At 36.0% G+C, this 18,471-nt stretch overlaps 1 protein-coding gene across 1 annotated transcript in view; it reads right to left on the bottom strand.

The window, feature by feature from the left end:
• Window positions 1–18,471, bottom strand: part of CFAP54 (cilia and flagella associated protein 54) — a 127,100-nt gene that overhangs the window by 49,865 nt on the left and 58,764 nt on the right. The window contains exons 30-45 of the mRNA XM_074870802.1: window positions 18,094–18,183; window positions 16,825–16,951; window positions 15,841–15,952; window positions 14,749–14,897; window positions 12,567–12,797; window positions 12,007–12,143; window positions 10,117–10,298; window positions 7,634–7,861; window positions 7,199–7,422; window positions 6,968–7,103; window positions 5,166–5,280; window positions 4,019–4,175; window positions 3,299–3,483; window positions 2,327–2,414; window positions 1,671–1,877; window positions 21–87 (exon numbers count right to left, since the gene is read on the bottom strand). Of these exons, the coding sequence (XP_074726903.1) occupies window positions 21–87; window positions 1,671–1,877; window positions 2,327–2,414; window positions 3,299–3,483; window positions 4,019–4,175; window positions 5,166–5,280; window positions 6,968–7,103; window positions 7,199–7,422; window positions 7,634–7,861; window positions 10,117–10,298; window positions 12,007–12,143; window positions 12,567–12,797; window positions 14,749–14,897; window positions 15,841–15,952; window positions 16,825–16,951; window positions 18,094–18,183 (2,435 nt within the window). The remainder of the gene's footprint in view (window positions 1–20; window positions 88–1,670; window positions 1,878–2,326; window positions 2,415–3,298; window positions 3,484–4,018; window positions 4,176–5,165; window positions 5,281–6,967; window positions 7,104–7,198; window positions 7,423–7,633; window positions 7,862–10,116; window positions 10,299–12,006; window positions 12,144–12,566; window positions 12,798–14,748; window positions 14,898–15,840; window positions 15,953–16,824; window positions 16,952–18,093; window positions 18,184–18,471) is intronic.

Raw genomic sequence — 18,471 nt, 5'->3', positions numbered from 1 at the left:
ACCTGAAACTGTATTCTTACCTTAAAAAGTATAGCAGAAAAATAGCAGTATTTAGTTCTTAATCTTATCTTTGATGTTGTTGTATACCTAAAGTACAAAAAATAATAAGAAATATGAACGTGCCCATCAATATAAATTATTCAAGCTCTTTTTTTTATCTAGTATAATAATGATACTAACACAATCTAGATATTTTCCATATTGGAAAACAGTTGCCTGTTCTATAAATAGGTGCTCAGCCATGCCATGCAAAGAGTGAAGCGTTTGACCAAAGACATACCTAGATGAAGGGAGTTGCCTAGATTCTCTTTAAAGTTAAAGGAGAGAAACAGGCAATCGAAATGCAAAATTCACCTTGTACAAAACTAGAAAGATAAAGCAGGTCAAGCAACTCACACCTTAAAGTGTATTTCTTTTCATAAAGGAAGCATAAGATAACTAGCACTAGGACTTTCACATGGTAGGTGTCTAGCTAGATTAAATGACTTCCACACAGTACCTCATCAGAGCATTAAACCATCCTGGTAGTGGGGTACTCCTCTGATCTACAATATTAGAAATCCTTTAATACAATATTGGAATCCTTTAATCTGCATTTTACAGCCTGAGACTAAGTTGCTCTAGAAAGAGCAACTCAAGAGAAAGATGATTAACAGCCCAAGTCAGGTCTGAATAAAAAAGATCTGCCTGAGGGAAAAGCCAAGAGGATAGCTCTCTCCACATCCCTGCCAGGACTTGGAATGGACATATTAGCAGTAAAGGGATAATATACAGTGCAGCAAACATGTGCCACAAGCACCTAAAAGCAGCTAGGGATTGGGTTTGCCTAATTGGACCTGAGACTGAACCACATCTCAGAATTAGAAGAGCTGTGGTTTAGAATCAACTTACACTTACTCCTTTTCCTCTTGGGTGATAATTTGGGGTGTGGCAATGCCATTTGATCCTAAAATACCCATGCTGATACTCTCAAAGCTACCTTGGTTTACAGATATTTTGCAGGGCTATTAATATGACCTGCTTCTCAGGTAAGACAGTTTACTCAGATGAAGCTCTGTCCTTTCATGGGTATAATGCTTCTAAGGTCATTCAGAGCTGGCTTAGGTATCTCTAAATCTTATATTTTGTTCATTCTTATATAGAACAATACATTGAGGAACAGCTCAGAGTTGCATCCATAGTGTTCTGCCAGCAGTCAAGGAGTACTGGACAGAAATATTTATTGATGGTAGACTTTAATACAGTAATTCAAATTTCATTTAGTTGTAATTCACCAGAAAATGAGTACTTTAGGCAGTAAATCTGCCCTCAAGATACATTAATATTTAATATGTGCAATGACTTGGGAGATGTGATATTTCAATTGAAAATCAATACCACTGTAAAATCGTTGTGCTTATGACTTTTTAGCATTTTGTTTTATTTCAGTGATCTCTCCATATAATATACAGCTGCAATTATGATCAAAGATGAACACTCAAGAAAAGGGAACAAACAATATTCTCCAAAATAGCAACTTTCTTCCTGAAAGGAAACATTCCTTTGCTTTTGATGAGTCTTTTTTATAGCTACTCATTAGTGGTTTTAAATTAATTTCAAGTTTCCTACTGTCCTAGAGGAGCAATTTGTTTAAAGTATGAAAGAAATACATATATAGATAAAATACTTACTGAGCTATCTTAGCCACTAAGACTGCTGCATGTAAACATCCCCAAACTCCAGCCTGAGAAAGAAACTTCTGACTAATATCAGTCGATCTTCCATCTGCAAAACAGTCTGTAGAATTTTTTGGAAGACCTAACTCTTGCCAGTTTTTAAGAGCATCAGCCATGTTAAGTGTTTCATCAAGGGCTTGACACCAATATTTAAAAGCAGCTCTGTAACACATAAAAATGTTCTCATCATATTGCTGACATTTTCCAAAGTGGAAGATAAGGCTCACTTCATTTTACCTTTATTGCCTGAGATATAACTAATTCTGATTAGGTCAAAAACTGAAATACAGTTTCTACAACACAAAAAGATAGCATTTCTGGTCAACAGACTTATTGGGACTTATATTAAAATTAAATTGTCAAGCAATAGATATTATTTCTTAAAAACATATACAGATGCTTAATTAATTTGCTTAATTGAAATTAGCTAGCTAAGAAAAACAAACAATTCTGTAAAAAAAGCCTCTCAAAATATAGCTAATAGTGAGTTAGAGGAAAGAAGTTATGTGGACTTGAGGACAGCACAAGAACTTACAAGACAGTTGAAGGGTATATGAATGCCAATTGAAAAAAATGAAACAATGCTCTTTTTTAATCCAATAACTCTGTACCTTTTGTTTCCAGCATAAAAGTGAAGATTTCCAAGTTCATGTAGAGCCTGAACCTTGAGGTCTCTCTGGTTGTTTATTTCAAGGATTCCTGTTATTTTTTAATCAGTTAGAAGCAAATATTGTCACATCATTAAATCAGTTACCGAATCTTGAACAAATTTTGCTTGAGAAGTAGACATGCATTCACATGTAATTCAATGCATGAATATTTTTTGAAAGATTTATTAGGCTTGTATATTTTACCTTCAAATGTACAATTCCTTATTTCTACTAACTTTAAAAGGAAGAGTAGGATTTATTTATGGACCTGTTTACCTAAGGTTTTGTATTTTTGTTTTTTCAGACCTCTCAAATTTCTTCCTCAAGAGATAAACTGGGAAGCAGGCCATTTGCCCTGCTGAACAAAACTGCCTGCATACAGCACAGTAGCACTGTCCTTGGCTTGCTTCTGGATCCCTTACTTCAAACAAATCCACTTACAGCATCTTTTGACCTGCGACACTTCACCTATTTCGTCAGACAGCAAAAGCAGGTAATAATGCTGAGCTATAACTGTATGAATAAAGCCATACTAGAATGTAAGATGGAAGCCAAGCAACTAGGTCTCATATTTAAATGCACAGGATCAGAAAGGTCTGTTTGCCAAAAAAAAAAACTATCATGGAATTAAAATTAATCTGCTAAACATTACAGCAGATTTTTAATTTGGGATTCATCAGTATAACACCAATGAAGTAATGCTTTTTCATAAGATGAGATAACTGTAGAGGTTATGAACCAACTAGTGTCTTGTTTAGGATCTAATGCAAATTTTCTGAATCAACAGAAAGAAGGTTGTGTATTTCTGAAAATCAGCTTTCAGACAGTTATAGCTGACAGAGGAAAATAACACTGGAATAAACATATATGAACACGGATAGGCAGAATGATATTACATCTTAGCTGTAAACAGAAATTTATGAAAAAAATTACCAATTGTTTGTTCATAGGAAGAGATAATTACTGGAAGCTGTGACTGTGGTATTGGTTTACTCTCAACCATACTGGAGAAATTAAATTTTTCTTGAGAAAGGTTATGTGGTGTTGGTAGAAACATCAGTTCAGCTCCCACATTAAATTCCAGCCTTCTATTTGAAGAGATATGACTGCTGATTGCTCTTCCAGCATTTTCTAGACCAGAAAAAATGATTTATATGATCAGTTTGGAAAAGTATTATGCTATTTCCAGCACCACAAATATTTCCACACCACGTTACTCAAACAAATATACAATTCCTGTGTACCCTATTTTTATCTGGTTTCCTATGCTATGATTCTGTCCACGTGTCTCCTAATTAAACTCACTGGACATATCTCATTGGTCAGTGCAACCAAATGAAAATATGTGCTCTGTTAGAGAAAATAAACTTGGGAAGATGTGGCAGCCAGTCCCTTGACAGAGGTTTGGTTGCAGACAGAGAAGTAATACAGCTGCATGAAAAAAAATTTATCATCCAACCATGAGACACAAATCATAGGAAATTGGGCTTAGAGCTTGTGCTTACAGAACTTCATATATAACTCTATATTCTATGTTTTTTCTAATTGTCAATAAAAACTAAAACTTTAATTAAAAAAAATCTATTCCTTTCACTCTTTACTATTTTGACCGCATACACACTTTATTAAGTGAGAAACACTTGAATAAATAACTCACCTTGTGTGTGTGCAAGAAACAATGAAAGTAGTTTTCTGCTGTGTCTCAGTGCTCTGCTGTGATATTTAGATTTTTGTAGAGTTTCTCTAAAACATTTCAGTGTATCATTCACATCAAGAGGTACATAAACTAGGGCTTTCGCTTGACTGCGATCTAAGAGGAATTAATAATTATGGAGAACAATTTTGCATTACATAAATATATACTTTTAGTAAATCACCCTGCAAAACATATATTTGAACAAGTCCATAACCTCAAAACTAAAATATATTAACGTAATTGTCACCTGTGGTTCCTGTTGAATAATTAATTAAAGCAAAATTATTAACCACCATGAACACTTCTGAGCATTCATATCTTTTTCAGTGTTACATTTTAGTTGTCACATGACATCTATATTCCCTAAATTCCATCTGCCCTGGGCATGCCTCAGCTCAGCAATCTGCTCTGAATTCTGGAATCTTAAGTCTGGAAAAAAATCTTTTACTACAACTGTTGATCCTATTTACTACAATTACTATAGCTTCTATGTACCAGACCTGTGAGTTGGCATGCTCTCTGCTCTGAATGCATAATATTATCTATTTCTCTTACATACAGCATTATTTATTGTTTAATGACTTTCCTCAGCTGAATTCAACACAAAGTCTGGTGTGCAATGCGTTGAAATATCTGTGATATGAAGAACCATGCTTTACAAACTTCCATTAATGACTATAACATGATCCTGACTGAGAAGAAAAACTGTGGGTAAAAGAGGTGTTTTGTCACCTTATATTTCACTTCAGTTTTTCTATTGATTCTACTGATAACAGTGCAGGTTCACATTAACTTCTGGGTATATTGCTGGATATCCTACCATACTGAAGGAAAACGGGACAAAGACCACCAAGCTCACTCAACATACTGTAGGTCATCTGGTATCTGGATGACAACTGCGTTTCTCTGCTTTCAGATATAGTCTGAATATATTTGGAAAGGTCTTGACAACATTACTGTCCATCCAAAATATCAATAATAATTTGAAGACAAAACTGAGTTTATATTAAAAGAAACAGATTAGAGGAGCAGTGGAAGACCTATGATAAGGAGGAAAACAAAAAAAAAAATATCCAATATGAAAAAAAGGAAAGGTGCTCTGACCTGTATAATCATTTTTCATCTCAGGATAGAAAAAGCATCCAGGAAAAATCTCTTCACTAGCAGAATGGGCAACAGGCAGCTGTAATTTCTGCCCTATGTAGTTTCTGCAGCTCATCTAAAAAGCAAGTTTTGTTTCATGATAACTGAATAATATTCAGAAAAATCAATGTTTGGTGCTTAAAGTTAAGAATCTAAATACTCAGTCATATGATAAAATGAGAGAGGACTTATTTACAAAGATTCCAATGACCCATAACTAGTACCCTTGTCAGTAAGAGGTGAAACATTCACAACACCTAAATATTGGATATAACATATAAGTGTTTAGATGTTAATGAATTAAACTTGTATCTTATTTGGTATTTGCCATAATCATGAGCAACTCACTGATGTTCAGCAAATATTCCACCTTTCTTTGCCTGGATAAATGCATGCTTGCAAAGAACCTGTCAGTGTAAGTATGCCTAAAGAGCACACCACCTGTAAAGCACAATGTAATGCTGCATAGGGGTATACAAAATAGCTCTAAGCAAATAACAGAAGCAGTCTAACCCTGTCAGAGAAGCAAATTCCAGACTTCTGTAAAGGGCTAATTCAGCACAGACATTTTATTTTGCTAATGTAACTACACCACTTCAGAGGCAAAAGAACCAGTTCAGGGCTAGTTCTAGACACTTTAAATAGCACTGCATTGTGAAATGTAGCCATACCCTCCAAATTTCTAACTTGATGATGTCTTTTTTGAACAATCCTTATTAATATTAACTAACATTAGTCTTTATTCTGTAAATTGTCTTTCAAAACTATGATTACTTTCCCACATTGTTCAGATTACAGTGGTATGTGGTGGTTTGCCACACTGCCCTTTTTTAGACAAAGAACCATGTTCTGACCAGCAGGGCCTGAAAGAAGTCTGCAGGAAACAGCCTTACAGAGAGACAAGATAGAGCACCTCAGCTGCCCTTTGCAAGCCAGGAGTGCCTTCTGAGTTCCTGCAAGCCCTGGGCAGCAGTGCGCTGTCTCTAGGCAAGGCAGTGCCTGCTGAACCCCAGGTTCATGTTGAGAACAAACCCCTTTGGAATTCCAAACCCCACTTACACCCCTCTCCTTCAAGTCCTGTGTTTATATTAGTAATAGAAACATATTAAAAATATCAACTATGTGACTGACTTTAGAAAAAATTCTTAGAAATAAATCTTATGTTAAAAAAAGGAAAATCCCAATTTTTAATAGTTAATTCCATGAAAAATTTCCAAGCCGCAATGTCAGTTTACTAAATATATAGAGCCATGGCTTTTAATGAGAGGAACTTGCTGAGCAGCTTAGGTGGTTTTTGTTGGTGATCAAGTTTTTCAATTTTTTTTATTGGTATTGTAAATGTTTGAGTTATGTCAATTTGATTAATTTTGGTCTTTAGGAGCAGTGTTTCAATGCAGAAACAAAGCAATCTCTTTGTATCTAATTTTAATTAATCATAAAGATTGAGCAATATCCAAATAAACGTTTTCAGGTTAAAAGACTGGCATCAAGAACTAACATGAAATTAGATTTAGGGTCATAATATGGAATAGGTACATTATGCAAGGAAGAAATGTTCTCTGGGTCATCAAGTCCAGATCTCTGGTGCTGCTGGAATCATGTCATACAAGCATTTTCATGCACTTCAATCATGTTCATTAATTTATTATAATTTACTATTTGTGAACATTATGAAAAAACATATTGATCTAATCAGGGAAAGTATTTCTCCATATTTAGGTCACATTAAGAATCAGTGCCCAAAAAAGAAACCTATGGCTCACCTTATATGCATTTTCAGACAGATATTTTATGAAGTGAGATTCATGGATGTCTGGGCCACTGAATTTCTGTATCCTTTCCAGCAGCTGCCTCTGAGCATACACCAGCAGCGGACTCACTTGTTCTGTGTATCTCTCACTGAAAAAACCAAAGTATAGTAATTAAGCAAAATAACAGTATGTTTAACTATATAATGTTGCTTTCTAGTTTCTGTTAGAGTTGGTGTAACTCACTGTGTAAATATGTTAAATTGTACAGCTATGTGTACCAGTGCTTCCCACTTCTTCATTTGATATAACAATTCTATTGTTTTAAGAATCAGATTACATATCCATTTCAAGTCAACCACATTCACATCATCCAGGGGAGACTGTGGATGGAGATTAGAACCACCATTCTCATCCATAATACCTCCTAAACAGCTGGGAATGCAGAAGTCTCCTTCAGGATCCACAATCTACAGTGAAGAAACATTATTCCAACAGTTATTTTCAAACTTGGTTTTAGGACAAATCAAATTATAAAGATTAGAAAATACTGTAATCCTCTAAGAACATGTTACAGAGAATAACTTGGAGATATCAGAATATAATGCAAGAGAAAGAAAACTATCTCTACTGAAGATGTGATAATAAAGAGTATACTGTCTTAATACAAATAATTTTTACCTTAAGAGACCTGCTTGCTTGTAGTTCAGTTACCATGTCAATGATCATGTCTGATGCCAAATAAAATGGCAACCAGATGGTGTTCCTAAGAAAACCCCTGTTAATAGGAAATGCATCCATATGGGAATGTGAATGGTTAGCAATCAGTTGTAATTCTTGGGTATAGTTCCAAAGTTCTCGACAAGCATTCTGAAGCAATGTCCAGTGGCCACCACGGTGAGCAAGAACCTATGCATACAATTCAAAATATAATTAAACTTTGGAAACATATACATTAAAAGCTTCATTCTTTTATTGCAAAGCTTAGGTATGAATGATCTTTCAAAGTTACAGTCTGTGCTGGGTTCGTGTGTGTGGTGGGGGAGGGGACTATAGTGGTGGCCCCCTGTGAGAAGCTTCTCAAAGCTCCCCCGGCTCCAAGTCGGATCCACCTCTGGCCAAGGCCAAGCCACTTAGCAATGATGGCTGAGACTCTGCAATAATGTATTTAAGAAGGGGAACCTGGGAGGAGTTGTGGGGAGTTGTAAGGAGGAGTTGTGAGGAGGACACATATGCGAACCTCTGCTTACACCTGTAATCAGCACTGGTGAGGCCACACCTCGATGACTGTGTTCAGTTTTGGGCCCCTCACTACAAAAAGGACATTGAATTACTCGAGCGTGTCCAGAGAAGGGCAACGAAGCTGGTGAAGGGTCTGGAGCACATGTCGTACGAGGAGCAGCTGAGGGAACTGGGGTTGTTTAGTTTGGAGAAGAGGAGGCTAAGGGGAGACCTCATCGCCCTCTACAGCTACCTGAAAGGAGGTTGCAGAGAGCTGGGGATGAGTCTCTTTAACCAAGTAACAAGCGATAGGACAAGAGGGAATGGCCTCAAGTTGCGCCAGGGAAGGTTTAGACTGGATATTAGGAAGCATTTCTTTCCAGAATGGGTTGTTAGGCATTGGAATGGGCTGCCCAGGGCAGTGGTGGAGTCCCCATCCCTGGAGGTGTTTAAGAGTTGCATTGACATAGCGCTGAGGGATATGGTGTAGTTGAGAATGGTCAGTGTTAGGTTAATGGTTGGACTAGATGATCTTCAAGGTCTTTTCCAACCTAGATGATTCTGTGATTCTGTGAACACGGAGGTCAACTGAAGAAAGGAGGAGTAAGGGGGGAGGTGTGCCAGTGCCCCTGCCCCTGCAGCCCATGGTGAGACAGCAGGTTGTCCCCTAATGCCCACAGAGTCACTGGTGGAGCAGATGCCGACCTGCAGCCCGTGGAGGACCCCACGCTGGAGCAGGTGACTGAGGCTGAAGAAGGCTGGGACTCTGTGGGAAGAAGCTCCTGCTGTTGTAGTTTGGTGCTGGGAGGACTGCAACACACAGTGGGAACCCACACTGGAACATCTTGGGAAGAGTTGGAGCCCGTGTAAAGGACTCATGTCAGAGAAGATTTGTGGAGGACTGTCTCCCATAAGAGGGACACCACACTGGAGCAGGGGAAGAGTGCGAGGAGTCCTCCCATGAGGAGGAAGGAGCAGTGGGACTGACCGCACCCCCCCACCCCCTGCCCCCCTGTGCTGCTGGAGGGGAGAGAAGGTAGTGAAATCAAGGAGAAAAGCTGAGCCCAGGAAGAATGGAGGGGTGGGGGAAGGTGTTTTTAAGATGTGGTAATGTTTCTCACTGTCCTACTGTTAAGTGTTGTTAGTGTCTGAATTAAAGTGATGTTCTTTTTCTTCCCCTAATGAGTCTGTCTTTTGCCCATGACCATAATGGGTGAGACATCTCTCCCTGTCCTTGTCTCGATTCATAAGCCTTTTTGCTTTATTTTCTCCTTCCCATTCCTGAGGGGAAAGAGGTGAGTGAGTGGCTGCATGGTGCTCAGTTGCACTCTGGCCTCAAACCACAATACAGACTATGGATCATCCTTAATAACAGATCATTCAATATTTCAATTTATATAAAACATTATAGAACCTTAATTGGGAAATTTTCATAGAGGCACTAATTTATAATTGAATTTAATTGTTGCTTTTTGTGTGATAATAAGCAATAAAAATTCATTCACACCACCTATACATGTGTTTTTACTTGGTTTTAGAAGGGTTTATGGGAAGAGTAGTCAGTCTGCATTTCCTTTCAATCACTGGTCCTTCTGTTTATACTACCAAGGCATTCACTAATACGTGTAAAGGGAAAGGTAAGTCTGCAAGTATTTTCAGAAAGATTTAACGAAAATGAGAAGGAAAGTTACAAAGCCTAAATGAAGAATAAAACATTCATATAATTTGTTGTATGTTTGATAGAAATATACACTATGATAGGTGATATGTCTGACATTTTATATAATATACTTGGACATTTTGCAGAAGAAGAGAAATCATTGCTTTTTCCCACCAAGTTTTTTTTGAAGCTTCTGAAGTGTGGGGTTTTTTTAATGTAAAAAGAGTAAGTATTGTAATGCAATGCTTAGTAATAAAATGTTTAATAAGAAAGCATATCTTACCACTGCTCTTCTTAAATGCAAAAAGATTTTTGTAAAATGGTCCAATAAAATGGTATTTGACAGAAACTGGTTGTATTCTTTGGGGGAATGAGAGACAGATATTTCTGTATCGTTTGTTGTTTGAGTCCGAGAAGTATCTGTTCCACTCAGTTTAATGCTATGCTCAGAAGATTTATCTGTACCTGAAGACAAAAAGTTCAGTAGTTAAAAATGAATTAAAGTTCTCAAAAAAAAAATAAAAAAGAAAATACCATCAGCCAGCTAGGATTTTCCTGTGGCAGCTAAATACTTAAATGTTAGGAAATGCCAGTGTTAAGGTTATCATATTTATAAGGTTATGATATTTAAAATATAAGATGCTTTTACTTAAGCACTGGAAGAAGCAGGGATGAAGAAAAGTTTGACCAAAATAATAATGTGTACCAAATAGTTTTCAGCCTCAAAGCTAAAACACAACCCTCACAGAAGTTAGTTTTAGGAAGAAATCACCAGGTGGCAAGCTCCCAAGAACCTTTCTGAAACCGAGGCCTCTTAAAAGGAGAAGTTAGGAAGAAGGGAAGATTTCTGACAAATTCTGTGGTATGTGTAGAACTGCTTCATTATTTTATTCAATATCAAATATCCTCCAAGGGGAAACACAAAGGTTCATGGTAGTGGGATGCTGTAATATCTGAGCTATAGGTTTCAGGCAGAAGCTGATTTCAAGCTAAACAGTATTTGAACTCTATGGCAAACTACACACTTCATGAAATTCTTTCATTCAGAATTGCTGCAAAGGCTAGGAGGTAGTAAACAAGATTTTCATTAGTTTTCAGCAACTTTCAGTGACTCTGTTCTCAGTAACTTGTTACCATCAAGACAAAAGAGTATAACTAAAAGTGAGGTGTTGCAAAGAGAACCAGTGAATTCAACTGCTAGTTTTTGTCACACCTCCTTGGAAAAGGCAAAGAGGATGGTTGATTCCTACCTAAAGAAGTCCTACATGGAATGATGGGAGAAATTTGCTCTCTACAGCTGTGGCAAAAATGTGTCCCCTGAAGCGCTATTAAAAAGATCAGGATTGTGACTTCTTGAACTTATGGTGGCTAGGCAGACTACTTTGTGTTGACTTGTATGTTATCACCAATGTCTGAGGTAATCAAAGTCCTATATTTCACAATTATTACAAACAGGAGCCTTCCGGCTCCTACTGAAACCTCAGAGGATATTATTGAAAATAGCTGGGATAAGAGAACAGTCAAACATGAAAGACAGAGAATTGCAGTAGAAGTGGTAGAAATTAAAAAATTGATCTTGAGGTAGCCTCTGCCACAGGAAAACACTGGGGACCAAGCAGTAGAGAAAGAATCCTAAATTATTCTATTTAAAATTTGAAAGATAATAATAAACTTCAGTTTATAATTTTAAGAAAGACTTACAGAATGACCCAGGAAACTGTTAGGAAATACTACAGACCAATTAACAATGACAGAAACTCATGAAAATTATCATTGCATTTAGAATAATCTGGAATATTATCAATTTAATACATTTAGGTAGCGTGACTTCTGCAAACCAAAAGCTAGTATCACTAATTTATTAGAATTTATAAATTTGTTACTAAAGTATAGGATAAAGAATAACCACCTTATAAAAAGTAACATTTATCAATACAATAAACAATGCTCAGAGTTATTATAAATGCCCCATTATTGACTATGACTTCTTTTATACTAGGTATGCCAAAAAGAGAAAATACAGAGTACACTTCTGAAATCCAGAAACATCTTATCTTTAAATAGGCATGAGTTTTTTTCCAAAGGTGATGTGGAGAGCTAATGATGGAGGTGAAGATAGAAATTAAGACAAACAAAAAGATAAGTTGAAATTAATTCCATTAAAAGTTCTTACAAGTTTGGTTTTCAGTCATTCCTGACTTTTTAAGGAGAGGAGAAATTGGTGTTCTCATGTTATTCTCTATGGCTTCTCTCACCACTACAGTGCCAGAATTATTTAATGAGAATATTTCAGGATCCAAAATATTGTAACTGCAGAATGGGAGAAAAAGAAGAAAGCACACAAAAAACCCCAGATATAATATTAAAAAGGATTTTGATATACACATACAAAATTTAATTTCTCAAAAGTGAGTTTTGATTACTTTCCAGCAGCTTTAGGAATCAGAAATAATGAATAATAGCCAAAAGTTGTAAGGAACCAAAAAATAGCACAGTGTAGTATATTTCAAAACTTTCATCTGACCAGTCAAGTGAGCAATCAAAAATGTGCATGTCACTGGCCATATGATGGAAAGCAAAACTTGTTACATAGTAAATCAATTTGCATTTGAAAGCTGAACTCTTCACATGACAAATTGACCGATGATATCGTAATTCAGATTTGTTTGCATTAATGGCAATAACACAGTAATCTATATTAATAGCAATCACTGATAATGCAGTAAGATGTACCTGTCCAGATGCTGTGAACCACAAATTCCAATGTTATATTGCTCTTCCAGTTTCTTTTTAAGTAAGTTGTAGTGTGCAACTGCCAGGTAGATATTCATCTGAGACCTCCAGGGCATCTCTTCAAGACACATTTGATGAAACCTCTTTTGGTTTAAGTAATTACTCACAATTGGTTTCAGCAGTACCACTAAGGTGTGATGAGCTACTTTTTGCAACTCTTCCTTGCATTTCCTAAACCAAGATATATGAAGTAGCAAAAATTGAAACTGTGTTTTCCTGAAGCTCTAGAAAAGAAAATCATGGTAATGATACACAGAAGTATCCCATTGCATATCCACAGACCTGTATTAACTCAGAAGCATATGACATATTTCTAGCAAAAGGATTTTTGCTGCAGTCAAGAAAAGCAATTGTGCTTTCCCTCTTTAAGTGCACTTAACACACACTAAATCCTATCATATTTTACCAACTTCCAATTGCTGTAGTACTTCTAAAAAGTTTAGCTCTGTATTTGAAGTTATTTGTACCTGAATCATCCAAACAGATTATTATAGCAAATATAATGTGTTTCACCAAGTCTGTTCAGGAGATGGGGGGTCTACTATTATACTGTAAATTTGGATCATTATTTTTATTGCCATGTTTTGATAGCTAATCATCCTCAATGTGAAGAAAACATTTTATTTCAAATTTGGATGACTGGCTTTAATTTCCAGCCATAGGGATTTTTATGTTTCTCTGCCAGATCAAACAATTCTGTATTACCTGGCACACATACAATGCTGTAGTCAAATCAAATCTCATTTTTTCTTTTTCATAAATGGTAAACTGATCCCTTTATTAATCCAAATTATTCTTCTGCCTGTTTTCCAACTTTAAAATGTGGGCAGAACAGTATACCATATATAATGTTGATTATATTACACAGCAATATTAATAAGAGACAAAAGAGTAGCTGAAAAGGCAAAAAGCCCAGGATAAGTTAAATATCCCCTCTTCCACTGAAAGTCATGAAAGTCATGTTAAGTGAAGTGGTTTTTTTCTGTCGAGGAGCAAAAATGGACAGTTTAGGTAAACATTTAGAATCACAGAATCATCTAGGTTGGAAAGGACCTTGAAGATCATCTAGTCCAACCGTTAACCTAACACTGACAGATCCCAACTACACCATATGCCCAAGCGCCACGTCAGCCCGCCTCTTGAACACCTCCAGGGATGGGGACTCCACCACCTCCCTGGGCAGCCCATCCCATGCCAAACTACCCGTTCTGTGAAGAAATACTTCCTAATACCCAGTCTAAACCTTCCCTGGCACAACTTGAGGCCATTCCCTCTTGTCCTATCGCTTGTTACTTGGTTGAAGAGACTCATCCCCAGCTCTCTGCAACCTCCTTTCAGGTAGTTGTAGAGGGCAATGAGGTCTCCCCTCAGCCTCCTCTTCTCCAGACTAAACAACCACAGTTCCCTCAAAGATAGTGTATGGAAGACTTTTCTGGGGTTCTTTATTTAAAACACTTCCAGAATCAGTTATGTGATTGCTTATATTCAGCTATTAACTAGTTTTCTACTTGCTAATATCTGGAAGCATAAGTAACCAAAGCACCAGGTAATGAATACTACAAATTCTTTTAGGTCAGAAGGTACCGTTGTTAACGAATTAACCAAGTATATGCAATTATCTGCCAAAAGAAGAGGTGAATTAATTTTCATTTGTTTCTATCAAGAAACAGTTTTCCAAAAGCTTCAGAACAGATAATCCAAAAAGACTTGCAAAAGGATGGCAAAAATCACTCTGAAACTACCTGAACATCAGGAAGAAATACACATTCTTTATTAAATTTCTAACAGGTAAGCTCCCCAACACATTTTGAAAAGCATTATAGTATGCAGATTAACATAACTTTTTCACCATGATGAATCAACATGCTCAAGCTAACACAACTGAAATACAATCTTTGATTATTAATACAAGGACTTCAAAATCTTCAGCAGTTATTCTCTGAAATATGACACAGGTTTTGTTCTCTTGAATGGAAGCCAATTTTGTACCAAGTGAGTGGACTGTGCACAAATTTATCCCCTTGATAGAAAAAAGTTTTAAAATACACACTTAATATTAAACCAAATTTCAGTCAAAATATTTTGGTTGTGTATACAAACCTGACAACATAGGTTCACTTACCTTTGTGCTTCTGGTGAGTTCATTATGTTTGGATGTTCCATGAAATACTGTCTGAGAGTCTGTCTTTTTTGAATAGGACTCAAGGCTTCTTTTCTTGGTTTCTTCAAAGTTGATGCCTCTGGTTCCTTTAAAGGTGAGGTCTCCATATTCTAAAAAATTTTCCATTAAAATCTTAAATATACTTCAAATACTTATTTATACCTACATTATCAATTACTTGAGGTATACAGCAGTTTGGTTTATGCAGGAACAGAACAGAACAGAAAATAAATTCTGTAACTGTTTCTCAAAGTAAGACAGCAAAAGAAATATTTAATATTCCAGAAAGCTTTACAGTTTTTCTGGAAGGTATATGTCAAATGCCTAACACTAAAAAGCTAGCCATGTCCCCAAATATTTTCTTTCATATACTAGTGTTTTTAATCTCAAAAATAAAGATCTTTTCTTATAACTACAAACACTAAAACTCTGCAATGCAAAAACTGAGACAGAAAACCTTTTCCCTAATCCATCTCAGATGCTAGCAGTATTACAGCATTACTAGAGGGTTATGAGAAAGAAACTTCTTCCTCCAAAACAAATCCATTAAGATTATTCTTACCTTTCAATAAAAGCAAAAATTTATTTTAAAATAATTCTGAACAAAAAGCCTTCATTGTGCAATTAGAATATCTGCACAAGGAGTTAATCATGAACAACCACTCATGAAAAAGTGTAAGTACAACATTGTACAAAAAGGCCTAAACTGATCTCCTTTTCTTAATGTGATGTTACCCAAGGCATTTCCCGTTAACATGGTTTTTTTAAGGGCAGCTGACGAAAGGCAAGTTTTCATTGGTTTTGGAATGCATTACTCCGACTCATCTCAAATTCCTCACAAGTGTTGGTCTTTCAGATAAATCCTATACCAACTTTTCTTCCTGGTTTTAGGAATGGAGAGGTGAGCTGAGGGCTAGAGTCTGTAACCCAAATTTTAGTAATTATATATGTCTCTAGCTGAGGTTTTTGAGACAGCTATTAAAAATTTCTTTTTGTGTTTATGGTATTGCTGCCTAGTAAAGACATACATGACCCCTTAAAAATGAAACTCACTTTCTGAAACTCCACAACTCCTGTAGTGTATCTATCCATGCCTTCTGGCAGAGTAGGAGAACTTGTTTCTTGTGTTGAAATTCCATTGATATAGAGAAAATGGTTGTTCCTCCTGACAAACAAATAATGTTAAAATCATCATCATGATGTTAAACGTTCATAGTTAAAGGGTAATCTTTGGAAACAGGTAGAGCACATGCAATTCCTATTTCATTGGGAGTTTTAAATTCAGCAGGTTTTCCTTCCTTCTTCCACTTCAGAAGACAGGAAGTACTCACTTCCAAGGTTTATTATAGAAATCTGAATTTATAGGTAACAACTATCTCAACTTCCTAACTCCTAGCAAGACAAAATAGTTTTCATTATCCAAATTCTACTATGAAATTCTTCAAATAACTTCTTCATGTCTAATATTTTTTGTCTTTTGTAACAGCAGTTTCTGTTCCCTATAATAGATCTCCTTTTCATTTATTATTTGCCTTTCAAATTTTAGAAATATTGGTGTGCATTTTTAATGAAGTTAGAGTTAAATTTCTTTGGGATCCTTTTAGGTAAGTGTCTACAGTTTGGTTCCACTTATCTTTTCAGTATAGAATTTTTTTAGACACTACAGTAGGCCCTGATTTTGCTTTTGATTTAAGCCAACATACTTTTCTAAGTTATCCCACTGCCTCATAATAATATGGCAAATGGCCATATTACCAAGTGGTGTCCGTGAAAAGGAAAATCTTGGAAATTGCTGATGGTAGACGGGAGTTTTGAACAGACACAACCAAGGGAGAAGTCTCCATGTACAACAAAGTCACAATACAGTATTTTCTGTAGCTACATAATCCTCTGTGTTTATGGAACTTCTGTGGACTAGGAGGCATGGAAATGGCTCCAGATGTGTCTTCCACCATGTACAATATACAGTTTCTGCTGTAACTGTGACTCTGGTAAACCTAAGTAGTAGTTTTTCCCTCTATAATAACAAAGATCTACCTTTTCAAGTAAACTTGCACATTGCCTGCCCATTCCAGAACACATTGAAACTTCTCTTCATTCAGGATTTTGTGCAAAAGTTGAACAAAAAACTCAAGAAAACGTGCTTTCTTTCTGAATTTCATCACTGCAATAAAGTAACAAATAATTAACACAGGTTTTGTATTTATGCTGTAACAGGTTTCTGAATTCAGCTATAATTACAGTTATGTATGTCTCAAAGCACATACTTATGTCATGCTGCATGCCAATGAAGAAAAGGCATTCTGATACTAAAATCAGATAGGTCATGATACACAATAGCAGTTGCAAAATACTTCTTCTTGTGGTCAGGTATCCAGAATCACAAATTCAGTCTATTTACACTCTAACAATGACAAACATTCTAGGGACTGAGAAAACAGGTATGGAACTAGTTTTGTATCATGCAGTACATAGTGCAAAAATATTTTATAAGACTGTTCAACATGCCTAATTGTACACATGCTTGAAAATCCTGAAAAAAACAATAAACCAAGTATACACAAAGTAACTGTATCCTATTCACTTAGGTTGCTCTTCTCAGTGACAGTCACATTAGTGTACAAGCATCACACAGTTCTCATTGCAGCAATGGAGCTGCGTTGTCTAAATTTTAGGCAGCTTTTTAATTGTTTGCAAACTGCTTTTACTGTGTGGCTGTCTTCATAATTTTTTACCATGAAGAAATAAATAAATATTTATCCTATCTGAAAGCTATACTAATGTTACAGGGTAGGCTCCATTGTTATTTTTAACACCAGTATGAAAAAAAATAAGGTAGTGGCAAAGGCCCCATACCTGAATCTTAAATCCTATTTCAAAAACGCAAGTGTACTCAGACTTCTGTGAATTCTTCTTTCAGTAATATAATTCAATGTGGAAACAAGGTATCTCAATTTAGGAAGAAAATTCCACACAAACAGAATCTCTGAAAACTTTACACAACTTTAAAATGAGATCATTTTTAAGGTTATTAGAAAATAAACATTATTCAAATGATTTAAATATTAGTATTTTATATACCTAATGTCAACATCTAAAATAATGTGTTGCAGGTATTTCACACACTTTTAAATGTGACTGTATTAAGAACTTTTTTTAAGCTGTTTTACTTGGTTTTGTATATTTGAGAACAAAATGAAGAGAAAGTTTCCAAGAGCTTATTCCAAGCAAGAAGTAGACAGCTTTACTGGCAGCTTTCTGAAGTAAAGAAATCTTTACAATTAAAATAAATACCAATTATCCTACCTTCTCGATAAGCACTGTTTGATGTCCAACATGAAATTACAGGGTAGAGGAACAAAGGATCTTCCTGTCCTGTAAGCTCTGATCCACGAGCTACATCAATAACCAAATCAAATCCATTATGACAAGCAGTGATAGTGCAGAATAGAAGCTCTACCTGGAATTGTAACTGAAGACTAGAAAAATCCTTCTTTAGCACAGAGTTTTCTTTTAAATCTCTCACTGTCATCCAGAGAGAAATTCAAAAGCATGATCTTTTCTTCTAATATAAGTAGTTGTGCCACTTAAATAATGAAGAGCTTACAGATGTGACTGATGAACTTCCAGCTACTAGACTAATGAGCAGGATGTCTGGAGTTCATTAGAGGTCTAACAGAGGTC

Source organism: Strix uralensis, chromosome 5 (genome assembly GCF_047716275.1).
Source record: "Strix uralensis isolate ZFMK-TIS-50842 chromosome 5, bStrUra1, whole genome shotgun sequence".
Taxonomy (NCBI): Eukaryota; Metazoa; Chordata; class Aves; order Strigiformes; family Strigidae; genus Strix; species Strix uralensis.
Note: the sequence above shows the minus strand (reverse complement) of the source record. Positions and strands in the feature narration are given on the sequence as shown.